We start from the raw sequence: 15,838 nt of genomic DNA on the forward strand, positions 1-15,838 counted from the left end.
CCTCCCCCCCAGGGAAGCAAGAGTTTCGATTCCACACTCACCCCTAAAATAAGAAACCCCACAAGAGAAGTGGCGAAAATGGGAGGGGGTTGTAAAGAAGTAGAAGAGAGCAAAGCACTGTGCGGAGAGACTCTGAGAGTAAAAGGGGAAGGAGGCAACAAAAAGAAGGTTGACGTAAGGGGGGTAAGTGTATGGGATCGAAGATAATTATGAAGATGGTAGGTATAATACAAGAGTACAAAAGACCGTTGAATACATGGGAAAGACAGATCGCTAAGCGCCCCTCGAGGGCAGATATATCCAGAGCCCCCCCCTACCAAACCCATAAATCTAGATACCTTCCTTTCCTTCCCGCTGTGGATATCCTGCACCACATACCATTTCCTCTTGGTTCCTCGTGCCCAAAGCCCAGATTGATCCACACCCTTATATATCACCGATCCTTACCCTTGGATTTATATCCCAGCTAAGCTTGCCAGCCTCCCTAACCAAAGCTCCAGCAACGTGTCAAACTCGACGAGAAGGGACACAAGGACGAAAATAAGAAGAATAATTAGGCTAGGCTGAGCAAGGTAGGGGGACAGTGCTGGTAAACCGCTGCTTGGTTACCCAAGCATTACCCAAACCGTACCAAGCCAAACCATCAAGAAATAGAATAAGGCTAAAAGAGTAAAAAAAGACACAAGAAGCCACAAAAGTACGGTCGATGAATCCCCTCATGGATGATCGACGTGCTGAAGACTCCCCCTAAACCACAACGCTGATAACGCCAAATACTTCCTCCCACGCCCCGATATGTCCTGATTTCGTGTTTACAGTAATGTGTGACTACGCATGGTATGTACCGCGCAACTGTGTCCAAAAAAGAACAAAGAAAAACATTCAGGCCTTGCCAGCATCCCGCACCGCTTTTATCCACCTCTCATCTGCACCATCGCCTGCAACCACTTTCGGCCCCTTGTCGACCACCGCAGACGGCTTCGTGCCTGGGGACGTAGGATTGCCAGACTCCGACGCTGTTGACGGTGCCCGCTCACTAACTCCCAGCACAGCCCTCACATCAGCTATACTCTTCGCTTCGAGCAGTCCAGACTCGCGCTGCCGCAGCAACGCCACACCGGCATGGACGAGCACGGCATCACCCTCAAAGACATACACATCCCATAGGCGTGTGGCCTCGTCCAGCGCGAGGTGGCGGGTGAAGAGACCGGTAAAGACGGCCTCGAGGTAGGCGTCTGGGGTGCAGCTCTGGCCGGAGGAGGAGAGAAGCTTGAAGAGGTGCTCGTGCAACGCGGGGGACTTGGCGGCGAGGGTGTGGAGGACGAGGTTGTAGGCAGAGTTCTTGGCGCCAGCGTCAGAGGCGTAGAAGCTCAGAGGGAGAGGGCGGTTAAGGACGTTCGCAAGGGCGATGAAGGCGTCAGTTGGTGTGGAGAGGTTGAGAAGGAGGAGAGCGGCAATCGTCTGGTTAGGGGGTTAGCAATCAAATTCGTTGATACGGTGGGGTGCTGTAGAGGGGTTAACTCACATTGCAGCCCGGTACATATCCGATATCGCTGCGGTACATGGCATATGCCCGCAGGACATCCACCAAGCTTTGGTGTAACGGGGCACCCGGCTGGAAGATGCGTAGGTCCGGCCATGTGCGTTCGCGGACATCCTTGTTGATGGCATCAAACCAGCCCAGAGCACGCATCTCCTCGACGCTGCCATGCCCTGACTTAGCCTTGGTCTCGGCCTCACGCGCCCGGCTGAGGGCGGCCTCGAACGACGTCTTAGTGAGGCCAAGGTCATTGCCAATGGCGCGTGTCCAGACGGCGCCACGGCTGCGCGGCGCGATGCCCCGCCACCACATTTCGCGGGTACGGCGCTCGCGAATCGCATCGTTCCATCGGGGCAAGATGTCGTTCTCCCAGATTTGCATGATGCTATCGGCGGCCACGTCCCGGCACTCCGAACGCGCGCGCTTGGCGGCCTGACGGCGCCGATCGGCTTCCAAGCTCTGCGCCATCATCTTTTGATACTCCTTCAGGTGGCGACGTTCCTCAGCAGGATCCTTTGGCGGGAGCCACGACGGGCGTGTCCGTGAAAGGACAGCCTCCTTCTCCTTAGAAATGGGGAGGGGGTCGATCATGATATTGGGCCGGCGCAGAGGCGGCAGCTCCGCGATGGCTGACTTCACCCTCGGCTTGAGCTCGGGGTCGGATGACCGTCTTGCATTGGGCATGGATCCGGTGCTCGACCTTTGCTGAACCTTGTGCTCCATCTCCTCCGCGTGTTCCTCCAACTTTTCTGTCAATGCTTTGGCCTCAGCATTCAACTCCGCCAGCGCGGCCGACCAACTCTTTGCCCTTGTCATGACCGGGCTTGTCATGCGACTAGACGTGGCGGAACTCAAGGTTGAGAGGGCCGAATCCGATTTCCAGGTCGGCGATCGAAGCGATCCCTGCGCTACAGCGATGGCCGGCGTCCCATTGCCGACACTCCGCACCCGCTCCTTGAGCTGCGGGCGTTCAGGTGACGGCGCCTTAGATTGAGGTCGGCTTTGCGAACGTTCGGATGGTGGTCGCGGTGAGATCGGCACATTGTCGAGCCACATGCCATCGGGAATATCGTCTCCATCATCCTCGTCACACTCCAGCTCTAGTTCAATCGTCGTCTTCCTTTCCCGGTTCGATTGCCAACTACTCCTACGCGGCCGAGTGCTAGGATCTCTCGGGGACAGTGCCAGGCCGGGACTCGGACTCCGGCGACCGCCGAGGGATGTCTTGGAGTTCTGGCGGCCGAGGGTACGGAACGGGAGCGTGCCCACGTAAGGATCGGGGGTGAGGCCCGGGCTCGTGACCCGCTTTGCGGATCGAACATGGCTCTGTAGGGGCGGCAAGCTGGGTCGCGATTTCGCCGCCGCGAACTCGCGGTTCTGGCGCGTCCTGGACGATTCGCGCGAGTACTGAAGCCTGGGGGTCGAGGTTGAGGCGGGTCGTTTTGTTACCGACCGGAGGTCGGAAGAGAAGGACTGGCTGTACGGGTTCGGCGCATTTTTCAGGTGCTTATCGGAGAGCCGTCGCGGGTCGGTCTGGGAATCGTCGAGGCCAATGTCCTCGAAGTGGGCCGCGTCGGCGCCTTCGTCGTCGGATGGGATCGAGCTAAGAGAAGAGGATTTTGAGGACTTTGACGCCGTCATGCCGGGCGGCGAACCGGGTCGGGACAGAGCGGCGTCGTTCGGCGAGTTCTCGTAGGTCAACATTGTGTCATGACACGCGATCCTCGAAAGCCCGGCACCTTGGACGAGGATTGAAAGGGCCTTGCTTCGGAACGATCTGAAGATCTGCTGGGTTGATGTTTATTGTTGTTTCCCGTCCGGGCCGAAGTGGAGAAAAGTAGTACGAGAAACGGCAGCCTGTGCGGTAGCAGGTGTACCAGGCGTGTGGTGCCGTGGATGATCGGTAGGTCGTGGGATCCGGACAGAATATGCGAGCGGCTAGCCCCTGGATGCCGGAGAGCGTGTCTCACAATGCCGCTTGGTCCACGAAATGGGCCGTCCGATGAAGGAACAACTTGCGGTACAACTGCAATTCGAAACGAAGAACGCAACAAGTTGTAAGTTGTAAATACGTATTAATAGGTATGTATGGGCGATTGAGCGAAGGAAGAATCGGGTGGTTGGACGAATGGTCCTGGTTGCCGGGGTATGTTTCCCGTTGCTCGTTTGTCGATTTACCGCCAGGGAGCTCTTGAACGAATGGCGCGCGGATGCGATGCAGGCGTGAGTGTGTATAGGAATGGTGAGCTAGCGAATGTACAAGAATTATCGGGCGTGTATGCTACCCTAAAAAAGCAGAAGAAGAAAAAGAGCTAGCGAGTGGACGGCAAACGAGCGACGGCCGGACTCGGTGGTGATGATATGGTGCGAAAAAAGGGAACAGAAGGCGTAATAGCGGCCAAGATTGGGGAGAATCAACAGGAAAAAAACCAAGGGCAACAACAGCGTGAGCGCTGACGGAACAAGGCTAGCGTCCTCACGCCCTCGGCAGCGTCTTCCTCCCTCAGGTTTTCCAGCTACAAATCCAAAGAGGGGCGGAGAAACCGCGCGGGACGGAAATTCAGAGTGGAGGCTTGCTGCAGGTCTGGGCCTATCGAAGCTCTCCCCCACAGCGTCGGCCCAAGCAACCTTGCAAAATCAAGGCACAACTCCGCTGGACTTGACAGACCGAATGAATGGTGATATCAGACGACTGACATGGCCTTCCCTTCCATTCTTTGCCTGTTTTCGCGCCAACTTCCACCGGAACAAACTTCTTCGGTTCCAGGCTCCGAGGTGAATCGCTCATGCTCTCGGCTTTCGCGGGTCTCTTTTCCCACCTTCTTTCTCATCAGGTAATGTTTTTCGAGGCGTGTCCGGCTGGTCGGCATTTGCGGTTGGGCGGCGCCGCGAATCCTGCAAATCCCAAGTTGACAACACCGGGCACAGAGGGCGGCCTCGCAATGTTTTTTTGCCAACATCCCCCCGATGAGCTGCAGCGATCGGCGGGGCCACCGCGCTCATTGTCGATTGTCGGTGGAGAAAGCTCCATTTTTGGATTTCTGGCCCGATAGGGCGACAACAAAAAACGTGGAGAGCGTGGGCAAGCTGAGAACGCGAGAGGGTTGGTTTCTCCCGTGAACCCGGAATTAGAGATTTCAGCGTTGGATTCGGAAACAAGTCAAAATCTCCCCTGGTAGGCGGCGGGCAGTCCAAGCCTCAACATTGCGGCGGGGAACATAAGTTGGGTGAGCACTGGCCGAGCAACGTCGGCCTCGAAACCGTTTCCTGCGGCGGCCGTTTTCCAAGGCCCTGAATAATCGTCTGATATCGCTAGCTATGTGTATTCCAGACCAACTCCCGAAAGTGGCCCGGTGGTCTCGCATCGGGCCAGGTGCCAGCGCACACGCACCTACCTAGTTGTGGTTAGAAGACGCGAAGCCTATGATTTTCCCGCCGTCGGTTGATGAAACAAGTTGAAGAGAGGGAAGCAGGTGTGGCTTGCCGTTGCCAAGATTGAATGATGTGGTGCTTGCAGAGCCAGCAAATCAGTTTTTCCAAGTACCTCACATGCCGAACGCGTGCCTGAACAAACGCCCCAAGTTTGTGGCCGAACATTGCGCTACGATCTCCGAAAGCCAGGCTTCCGTTCCCTATCTCTCCCCCATTTACGTTAAGCTTTCGGGTGGAAGTCTATGTTCTTGGCTAACAATGACACAAACGTTGGTACTCGGTAGTTACTCTATACACGTGTGCTGGAGTCTTCATTGCTCTCCCAAGCCACAGTCTTGGCAGGGGTGGGAAATGACGAGGGACCATCAGCAATCTCGATTGCGGAAAGGAAGCGGGGTCGGAATGTTTGAGGTTTATGCACTGGCAGCCAAACATGCTGGCTGCAGTGCCTCCGGAACAAGCCGCCCTTGAAATGTGGCGCCCCGCAAAACTTCTCGACAACTCCTTTTATCATTTTTCTTTCTCCTGAGAGACATTTTTTCACCTGCAAGGGTTGCCCGCGTTCACGGCTCCGCAGCCCCTTCTTATGTACTACAACTATCCGTATCATTGTTATTTTTCTTTCATTTTCTTCTATTTTATCTCCGGGCCAAAAGGCCCGAGACAGCATCCGTATTTCCGATTCTTGAGTCGGACACATGTACGGATGCTCCCCCCCAGCGTTGAGAGGTGGAACGCAGCCAATACTTGCAAATCCATAACAATAGAACGCCGACCGGAACCTTGTCGAGGAGCGCAACGCCGTTCTCTCACCTTTGAGCAAGCCTCCGTGGGCTTCCCTCCTGCGAGGCGGTGGTGAATTGTGGGATGGAGTCAGCCTGTCCTGTGTCGAAAACTTCTCATAGTCGACCAAGGGCGCTAACGGCTTTCTACTTCGTAACTTGACATCTGATCGGCCTTGGTTAGGAAAAGCATGGTTTAAACATCGACCTTGCTTACGAGGCCAGATATCATAAAATGACCTGCCGAACCTAGGCCAAAAAAAACTGACGGAATGCATTGTGGCGGCACAAAGACACAGGCCCCGGACACCACGACTAACTCGGGTAGTTAGTTAGGGACTGCGACAAACAATTCTAGCATGGATGCTTCAAAATGGTCGAGACAGGGGACATTGTGCCACGGCCCACTTTACACGGACGTCGATTCTGCATCAGTACTGCTGTCTAACATGAGTAGTGTTGTTCTACCCAGTTTCAGGCTCCCAAGTTCACCTCTCGCGGGAAATGTCTCGATAAAAGCCTTGGAGTGACGTCTGTTTTTGACCAGGCTAGAAGCGACCTCGGGGCTGGGGGTTACGGCCGCCACATCATGTGTATCCTCAAGCATGTTGAGCATATCCTGAAAGGAAGGAACGGGCTACCCGTTAGAAGCCTTGGATAGGGGCAACTCTAGAAACTATATAATTTGAAAACCCTCACACGCTCTTTCCAAGTCCGAGTCTCCTTAACATCCAGCCCTGGCCTCGACTTGCTCTCCCACAAACTAAACAACAAACCTCAAGATCACCTCCTACAACCAACCTCGCAGCATCCGCCCCTCTACCGCCCGTACAACATGCGCCCTTTTCCTTTCCTCGTCTCGACGGCGTTCCTCCTCGCCAGAGAAACCGCCGCTGACTTCCCCGGCAACTTCTCGCGCAGCTGCACCGGCGTCGGCCTCTCCCACAATTTCTTCCTGGGGGCCTCTTGCTCACATCCCGACAACAACGGCGTGAACTCCCAGTCCGTCAATCAGTTTGACTTGGCCATGTGCATTGGTTTAGACCAAGCCAGTGGCAAGATGCAGTGGGAGGTTTAGTACGCAGATGATTTCTTGTCCTCGATGAAACGTTGAGATACAGACATTAACCACCTTTCGTTTCCATAGTGGCAAGTTTTCCAACTACTGTTCCAACTGCACCATCTCGGCCGATGAAGGAGAGCATCTCCTGACTTGCGCCTGCCAGCCGCTGGTTAGCAGCCACGGTCCAGTCCTATCGACGATCAACCTAGGTAAGCCGCCCTTTACGCCCCCTTCAGTTACGGACTTCCTGTCCCTCGACTTTCGAGTCCTTAGCTAACACTTACGAGACGAGGGTATCACCAACGAGTGGGGGACACTCAAGTGCGCCGGCGGTGTAATCTCTCGGGCCGTTGATGGCCACAAGAAGCACTGAGTTGTACACATGTAAAAATGGGCGAGGTCTCGTGCGAGTCTCGTGCGAGGACAAACAACCCCGAGTTGTCGTGGGCACAAACCTCGGGAGGTTATTATAGCTTCCTAGTTTAGCCACCCCTCCGAAACATTATCTGTTCTCGCTCTGTTCAGATATATCAAAATTGGGCTCACTCTAGTCTAGTCGTATTCGGAGGATGAAGAGGGCCTATGAAAGGAGATCTTTAAAACACTCATATCATATCTCCGTGCTGTACTTCCATGTTAAGAACCATTCGCGCCTGAATCGTTGCGATTTCGTACCACGTATGTTCGACCTGAGCTAAGAAGGCCTGGTTGCTCCGCCAGCAACCCCAGACAATACATAATTCAACCAATTGCACGGGAGATAGACAACACAGTCACAGACAGGAGCTTAAACTGAGTGCGAAGAACAAGATAAATCAAAGATCAACTTACCGTTGGTCAGCATAGGACTACTCCGTCTAATTATACCCACGGATTGAGACACCCTTTTTCATGAGTTGCCAAACTGGGCGACAAGAGGCTCGGGTAGGGTAGAAGAGAAAATCAACAGACGGTCCATTACCTTATATCCTGAGATATGGGGTTAAAGTAAGTGCTTACGTTGTACATATGCCCTGCTTGCTGATCGACAGTTCCTCCTCACTCAATGATGACATGACTTGGTCGCCAAGCCTGGTGTCAACCAAAGCCAGCCAACCCATCGTGGCCTGCGGACCTGTGAGCCGTTGGCCACCCCGCATGCATAAAACGTGGGCACGCGACCCAAAACTCGGCTGGCTTTACCCAAGAAAACTGGGAACGGGGCCCAGCCAGCGGCAGCAAGAGACGCGGGGAAGCCGGAAAGGGAGGCCGACAGGTCACCAAGCGCAGAAGAGGAGTGGTGATTTGGAGATCTGACAGACGTTCGTTTACCTGCCCTTCGCTCATCTGTAGGCACCCAATATAACCAATATCTCCCCTCTCAGTTTTCTCGATTCCTTTAATAATCAACTGCCGGAAATTGAACGCAAGGCGAGCTACACATCTTCAGAACCGACATTGCCCAACTTCACAACGGCATGGACGAGTGACACGGAGCGGTTAGGCAGGGTTCATATTCTTCTATTGTCTTGTCTTGCTTAGGAAGCACTGTCTCATTAAATGCATGTGTAGGTCTATCCATCCTTCTCTTATTCATTCATCTGCTTACTCAAGTGCAAATGCCTGATCTGTTTTTTTCTGGCCGCACTGTTAGGGGGCAAAGAGGGGTAGCAAACAGGCTCTCGAGACCAAAGCAAAGCACCTCTAGGTTGCTTCTATTCATCTTCTACCACGCGCCGCGAACGAAATCCAGGCGCGTTACAAAACCAAACTCCGGCAAAACCGATCCTTTTGTCATCGTTGGGAAGGCATTAGAGTTATTCCGGGACACGATTGTTCGACAACGTCGCACTCGTACCGTTTGTTTTTGTCGGTGCCGAACTTGAGCTTCGAAGTTTTGATGTTGTCGAACAAAAATGGGCGTCATTTCGTCGAAATAACTTGAATCAATATCGTCCGGCGCCTTGCGATCAAGGACTATCATTACCAAGACAGCAACCAGTACACAGCGTTTAGGCAACAGGCTGCAGCTTAGCCGGGGAGGTACCCAGGCCGTTCTGGTTGCGGAAGAAGAGGACACCGCGAGACGAGCCCTCAGCGCCCTCGGTGGGCTCAACCCACTGGCACCAGCGAGCGCTCTTCCAGATGGCCTTGATGAAGCCGATCGAACCGTCACGGGTGTCGGCGCGGTAGTGGTTGCCCATGATGGGCTTGATGGCTTCGGTGGCCTCGTCGGCGTTGTAGAAGGGGATGGTGCTGACGTAGTGGTGCAGAACGTGGGTTTCAACGATTCCGTGCAGCAGGTGGCGGCCAATGAAACCGAATTCGCGATCAATGGTGGCAGCGGCGCCGCGAACGAAGTTCCACTCGGCATCCGTGTAGTGGGGCAGAGAGGGATCGGTGTGCTGGAGGAAGGTAATGGCCACTGCGCTCTGGTTAGAATTTCGATCATTTTCCTATCGTATCCCCCCCTTCACCATTGCAACTTACCGAGCCAGTGGTTAACCCAGACGTAGGGCAAGAAGTACCACACAAACATGTTGGACCAGCCGAACGTCTTACCAAGGTAGACGAGCCCGGAGATGGTGATGGCCAGGCCCAGGTCGCTCAGCAGGATGGAGGAAGCGTCCCTGTTCTCGTACAGAGGGCTGCGGGGGTCGAAGTGGTTGACACCACCACCCCAGCCGTTCTTCTTGCCCTTGCCACGACCCTCCCTCTGCTTCTCGTGGTTGTTGTGGCCCGTCACGTTGGTCAGGAGGTAGTTCCACCAGCCAATCAGCTGTTGACCGAGAAGGTGGATAAGCGTGTAGATGGGGGTCTCCTCGGTCAGCTCCGAGATCTCGTGGACGAGGCGGCCGACGCGGCTGGCAAACTGATCGCGGGTGCGAGGCACAAAGACCATGTCGCGCTCCATGTTTCCGGTGGCCTTGTGGTGCTTGCTGTGGCTCAATTGCCAGCTGAAGTACGGTACCAGCAGCGCCGAGTGCAAGACCCAACCGACAAAGTTGTTGAGCTTCTGGGAGGGCGAGAAGGCTCCATGGCCGCACTCATGGGCAAGGACCCAGACACCGGTGCCGAAGAGGCCCTGCAGGAAGGTGTAGAGACCCCAGAGGGCAACGCGCAGCGGTTGCGAGGGGACGTATTCGGGCGTTACATAGGTGTTCCAGAGGTAGAATGTGGTGCCCAGATATACAAAGTCGCGGGCAACATATGCCAGACTGCGAACGGCGGAGCGTTCGTAGCAGTGCTTGGGGATAGCATCACGGATTTCCTTGATGGTGAAGTCGGGGACCTTGAACTCGTTCCCATAGGTATCGACCAGCTTGCCGTACTTGGTCGGGGCGGAGGCCTCGTCGGAAGCCAGCGACGACAACGAGGTGGTGGAGGGTGAGGGGCGGGGGGAGTCTGAGGGCGAGACGACGGCGCTGGAGTCGGAGTCGAGAGTGGCCGAGGTGATGTTCCTCCTGAGGAACGGCTTGTTCGCCGCCGGGGCGCTTGAGGTGGTTGCGGGAGCCATGATACCTGGCGGGATGGGTCAATTGGCCCGTCTGGAGGAGGATATGGAAAGGCCCGTTGGTGTTACAGGGACGATGGCGAGGAATCTGTAGGTTGCTGGGTTAGAAGACCTCTGGTCTGGGTACTCCTCAAGAGAGGACAAGAGGCGGGTTGAGGGGACACACACCGAGCACCTGCGGAGTAAAACCACGGCCGACCACGAAGGAAAAGAAATGGGATCGATATTCTGGGGGTTGTTGTGAGGAAAAGCACACACAGACAAGAGACAGGGGCTCTTTCCACTGGGCCGGGGCGGCCAAAAATTTCTTGTGCGCGCTCGCTGGCCGTGGGTCGACTCCCTGTGATTTGTTGGGATCTTGGGTTGCCAGGACCGCCTGCAGCAACACATGCAAAACGACCGAATAAAAAGTTGAGCAACAACTCGCCAACAGCAAGACTAAGAGAATTCACAAACAGCCTGTCACACGAGTATGGAAAGGACAGCCTGGAAGGACGGAAAACAAGCTCTACTCGGGCTTTATTCTGAAAAAAGATGAGAACGAACAGTTCTTTTGCGGTTGCCTTTCTCGTCCTTTTTGCCCCCCCAAACCCCCCTAAAGCAGCCGTGGGTTTGACATTCCGACATCTCGACGTGCTCCACTCAAGCCGATGCCTGGGGGGCGATACCTAGGATTGACCGGCCGCAGAGCGGTCGGAGGGATACGGAGCCCTGGAGCGAATCTTTAGCCTGAGGGCGCGCCGCTCCAAACCGCCAAGGATGCAAGAAGGTTCACCGCCTGGGGCGCGAATCTGGGAAGATCTGAAGCAGTGGCATGTGAATGTGTGCCCATGAAGACGGGATGAGCTGGCAGGCCGAGGCCTAGCCGATTGGCGAACTCTGACTGAACTCTGCCGGTGGGGGCATGGGGGAAGGGGGGGTCCAAGATCATACATCCCTGCTTCAAACTCAGCTTCAAGTTCAAGTTCTTTGGCCAGTTAGCAACTCTATCACATGGAAGCTCTCATGGGCAACCGAACAAGGAGGAGGCAGCTTGAAGGCCGACGGCGACTGATGGACGATTTTCCCTTGCCGACATCTGAAGGGGCTCGTGGAATCGTGATGCCCAAGATTTGCCTCATTCTCTTTTTTTTTGCCGTTCCCTTTTGCGGGGTGTTGTGGGTTCCCACGGTTCCCACCAGGGGCGGGAAGAATGTGGGCCTTTCATATCCTTGCACAACTCGAAACAGCGGAAGGCACTGGACTTGGATCAGACATCTTCAAATCGTGTCCACACGAACAATCACATTTCCAGACAGAGTACAAATACCTGCAGCTCCAATGGCTTTTAGGGTTGTCCAAAACGGGCCTTTCAGCTGCTGAGTTCAATGCAGGAAGAGGGCGTCCCTCTCTTGAGAGTCGTCGGGTTCCTGAAATTGTGGCCAATCATGGGGAAGAGATTTCAGCGGAAAGCGCGTGAAACTGTGGGGTCCCGGCATTTTGTTGGGGCGCTAAGAAACTTCCGGTTTTGTTGAGGCCCGAGCGCTCCTGCCTCATGCAGGAGCTTTTTTGTCCACCTGGCGCCGCGGCCGGAGACAGCGGGGCCTCCGAGGCAAGACCCGACGGTGGAAGTCCTCCGACCGGTGCTCATCCGAGTGACGATCATTGGTTCTTCCCGACCCCGTCCGGACCGCTGGCGACCCGGCTGGGCCAGCTTCCCGGCCGGCCCCGCATCTGCCTTGCCCTTCTCGTCGGCACTCCGCTTGGTAGCTTCGAAGCTCGCGTCGATGTCCATTTGCATCTACATCGTATTTGCTGCGCTCCCGTTCCAGATGCGAGGTGTCATGTAATCTGGTTATCTATCAAGTAAAATTTTGAGGACACAGATATTGAAACCGCGATTCGACTCTCAGGCCACTCAACCCATTCGACTGAACGACATACCTACCTAAGTTACTACCCCTTGTCCGTAGACCTTTGAAAAAACTTTCCTTTTGCGGTCATTTGGCCTAGAATCTCATCTAAATTTCATCGCTACATTGAGCGCGCCGATAAGCTGGTGACGAAGCTTCTCCCACATGATTCGCTCCATGTACGGGTTCTCTACGGGCGTCTCTTTTACCTTCCTCCCGTTGACCCTATCCTTCTCCTTCTCCTTTTCTTTCTCCTTTTCTTTCTCCCCTTCCTCCGCCTCCTCCTCTTCTCCCTCCTCTTCTCCCCCCTCTTCTTCCGCCTCTTCTTCCTCCTGTTCTTCTTCCTCCTCCACCACTACCACCTCCTCCTTTTCCTTCTCTATTTTAGCCCGCTTCTCCTTTTTTTTCTTCATCGTCTTCCTGCCCTTTACCTTTTCCTCCTCCTTCCCCTTCTCCTTCTCTATTTTGGCCTGCTTCTCCTTTTGCTTCGTCTTTTTGGCCTTCTCCTTTTCCTCCTTTCCTTGCTCTTCCTCGATTTCAGCCTCCTTCTCCTGTCTCTCCTTCCTCTTCTCTTTCGCCTTTGCCTTCTTTGCCTTCCACTTCCTCCACTTCTTCTTCTTCTTATTCTTGCTTGCCATGTCGTCATCGCTCTCCTCTTCCCGACTCTGACGCTTCTTTTTCCCGGGACCTCCATACTCAGATGACAACTCTCCCCTCTCCGCAGCTTTGCGCTTCCGTTTCCGCCACGAGCCACCTGGCAGCTCATCAGATTCCGTAGAGGGCAGCACCGAGCTACCGTCATCGCTGTGGTTGCCGGCCACATCATGAACGTAATCTAGTCCAAGGCTGACAGGGCTCTGATGACGGTGCCTCTCGATGCTGTCCATCACGGTAGGACGCGAGTCCATCCAGGCTTGCTGGTTCACGAGCTGTCAATGTTGTTAGTGTGATGCATCTTAGGTGTGGGTAGAATCCGAGTACCACTTACCATTTCCGACTGGTTGTCCAGCTTTTCCATGATTCGGCCATATTGCCGCTGCAGTTCCCGGTTCTCACCCCTCATCTCGTCCGTCAGATTGAGGCAAATGGCGTACACCCTGTCTGCTACCTCTGGGCCAGTGACCTGGGCTCCGTGGCCCTGAAGATCAGGCCGCAAAGCGAGAGCATTGGAAGCTGGCCGTAGAGCGACGGCATGAGAAATTGACTGAGGTGCGTGGTGTGACCCTGCTTGCGACGACGTCTGAGCATGCACTACCGAGGCTCTCGGGGCCCCTGGGGCTTCCGGCAGGGTAATCATCTGGCCAGTGAGGTTTGGTGCCGGGATCGTTGGGCCGGATACTGGCACTGGCTGGAATCTTGATCTCACAAACGGCGTCCGGCTGACGCTGCGCTCCCTCTTGATGACCGGGGAGTTGGGCCTCGGAGTCGACACACGATTAGCCCGATGCTCAGTTGGGTTTGAGCCTCCGGTTGAGTTCTGGGCCTGTGCCTGGCCGGATGATTCCCTGGGCTGTTGAGCATCTGTCCTTGACTCTCCGGCCCTCACATTGGCGGGTGTGGTTGTTCCGTTGTGGTTGGCCGGCCGGTTCCCGGTGGGAAGTTCTCTGGCCTGGCTTTTCCCACGGTCGGCCGCTTCCCTTACCTGGCGTTGAGGTGAACGTGTGGCTGAGCGCCTGTTGACTGGACGAGGGCCTAATGATCGGCCTCTTGACCAGTGTCTGCGTCCGCGACTCAGGGACCGCCGGTCTCTACGGAGGTGATGGTTGTGCGTAGGGCGGCCGCCGGCAGGGTAGCTTCTCCGCTTGCTGGGGTCGGCTGGAGGATTGTTTCGCTGCTGGTTCCCTGGCTGATTGACTCGTTGTTGGTTCCCCGGCTGATTGATGCTAAGCAGACGAGCCCTAGCTTCAGCCATACTCTGGTACGGTTGCCGAGCAGGCGGGCCTCCTATTTGGATGCGAGGAGGTTGGTTTCTGACGACTGCTGAGTGGCTCGCCATGGTTTGTTGACCGCCGTATACCGTGATGGCGGTGGACTGAGGTTGGGTGGGGCGATGGGGGCCCAGTGGTTGTTGCCCTCCTTGAGCACTGCTTCTCCAGGTGTTGATAAAGGGGGCTTGTGGCTAGACAGATGTTAGCTAACAGGCAATACTTTATCAGCAGATCCATGGGTACGAACCGGGCCCAACCGTCTTGGGGCGTTGCGGATTGCGTCCTCAGCGGCCTTGTCCTTTTGCAGTGCACGCCTCAAGTCTTCGGGGTGGATGGGGGGCTTGGGTCTGCGAGGACTGGTCCTGGCGGGATGGAAGTTCGGTTTAGTAGGGGGTTTGTAACCGGGCTTAGCTTGTTCCGCTTTGCTGTCCTTGAAAGACTGCTGGGTCATGCGGTACACGGTGTCCAAGTCGTGAATAGTCTTCCCAGCATTAGTGAGCTCCCAGCACTGCTCCAACCTGGGATGCATCCCGGACGGCTGGGCCCTGAGTCTGCGTTGCTGGTGTGTACTGAGCTGGGCTTGATAATGAAAAACAAAGCTTGGGGGAGCTGGCCGTCGTTGTAAAAGAGCCTGGGGGCGGTGGTTAAATAGAAATCGGTCTCAAGCCTCTAGGGCAAACCGCCAACTCCTACCCAGCCACGAAAATCGTTGATATCTTTACTCACGTCGACGCGGATGATCAAGACCTGGGACGCGACTGATTACCCGACGCGACGACCCGATGGATCCGATTGGAAACCAACGAAACGAACGTCCCAGAAAGCGTGATGTCGTTTGCTTGCTCGCGTGAGCGAGCGGCCACCCCCCCTTCATTTTCGAAACCCGGCTTGATGACTTCGGGTGGGGAGTATCAAGGGCATGTCGGGCACAAAATTGTCAACACTCTCCCTTGCTCGTTACATGGCCCCTCCTAGTGAACGACTGGCCCCGTTCTTTTGAGGAAGAAAGTTTTCTGTTTGCCGGGAGAGAAGGATCAGACAACCATGTGCCGTGGTTGTTGACACAGAAGAGAGTGACCCGTGGCCCCAGCCTCGTGTTTTTGACGTCTGGAGTCTTTCATCTAGACCGGAAGAACCTAGAAATGAGATCTGTCGGGACCCGAGAGCTCGCGGGATCTATCGACTTCTAACGAACGCGAAGCAGTGTAAATACTCGGCCTTCGAGCGGGACCTAAACGGGCAAAGATGGAATAATGAGGGCTGCGAGAGGACGAACGAACCGGCATTGGCAATTTTCCTCGTAATAACGGAAGAGCTCAGGTTTTTCATCGGGTAGATGCGTAACCCACCAGCTCCCCTCGCCGCGTGGGATGATGCAAACGGACGAACGACGTCGGGGCTTTGCATCAACGGGAGGGCGTCCGACGTTGTGGGTGTTCCCACGAGGTACCTAGGGAAGAGAGAGGGGCTACAGACGGATATCATGGAAATGAACACACTTTGGAAATGTACACCAATAACCTAGCTTGTGCGGCGGTCACGGTAACAGGGGAGGGGCTGAGGGGAAAGGGGTACAGAACGACATTATTCTCTTGCTTCCTTTTTCTCTTTTACCGCAGCAAGACAAACGGATCAAAATTCCGATCAAATTGAACGCGTAACCTGCCATGCCCCAAACCTCGCCACTTCCAGACACATAGACAGAGAG

At 55.2% G+C, this 15,838-nt stretch overlaps 4 protein-coding genes across 4 annotated transcripts; 1 reads left to right on the plus strand and 3 right to left on the minus strand.

Annotated features, from left to right (window-relative positions):
* Positions 1-882: 882 nt before the first annotated feature.
* On the minus strand, positions 883-3,244 carry C8A04DRAFT_29490 (uncharacterized protein; the record flags this gene model as incomplete). The annotated part of the gene is made up of 2 exons (XM_062781028.1): positions 883-1,461; positions 1,526-3,244. The coding sequence occupies 2 exons, from the start codon at positions 3,242-3,244 to the stop codon at positions 883-885; spliced, it is 2,298 nt and encodes a 765-aa protein (XP_062636284.1).
* Positions 3,245-6,589: 3,345 nt separating this feature from the next.
* C8A04DRAFT_29491 (CVNH domain-containing protein) lies at positions 6,590-7,190 on the plus strand (the record flags this gene model as incomplete). The annotated part of the gene is made up of 3 exons (XM_062781029.1): positions 6,590-6,831; positions 6,902-7,026; positions 7,105-7,190. 3 exons carry the CDS (start codon positions 6,590-6,592, stop codon positions 7,188-7,190), a joined length of 453 nt encoding a protein of 150 aa, XP_062636285.1.
* A 1,618-nt stretch (positions 7,191-8,808) lies between these two features.
* On the minus strand, positions 8,809-10,313 carry C8A04DRAFT_37955 (delta-12 acyl-CoA desaturase; the record flags this gene model as incomplete). Its single annotated transcript, XM_062784063.1, has 2 exons — positions 8,809-9,221; positions 9,287-10,313. 2 exons carry the CDS (start codon positions 10,311-10,313, stop codon positions 8,809-8,811), a joined length of 1,440 nt encoding a protein of 479 aa, XP_062636286.1.
* Positions 10,314-12,306: 1,993 nt separating this feature from the next.
* Positions 12,307-14,659, minus strand: C8A04DRAFT_29493 (uncharacterized protein; the record flags this gene model as incomplete). The annotated part of the gene is made up of 5 exons (XM_062781030.1): positions 12,307-13,131; positions 13,191-13,844; positions 13,955-14,146; positions 14,220-14,321; positions 14,378-14,659. The coding sequence occupies 5 exons, from the start codon at positions 14,657-14,659 to the stop codon at positions 12,307-12,309; spliced, it is 2,055 nt and encodes a 684-aa protein (XP_062636287.1).
* Positions 14,660-15,838: the final 1,179 nt, after the last annotated feature.

The sequence above is a fragment of the Dichotomopilus funicola genome, assembly GCF_033296635.1.
Source record: "Dichotomopilus funicola strain CBS 141.50 unplaced genomic scaffold C8A04scaffold_39, whole genome shotgun sequence".
Taxonomy (NCBI): Eukaryota; Fungi; Ascomycota; class Sordariomycetes; order Sordariales; family Chaetomiaceae; genus Dichotomopilus; species Dichotomopilus funicola.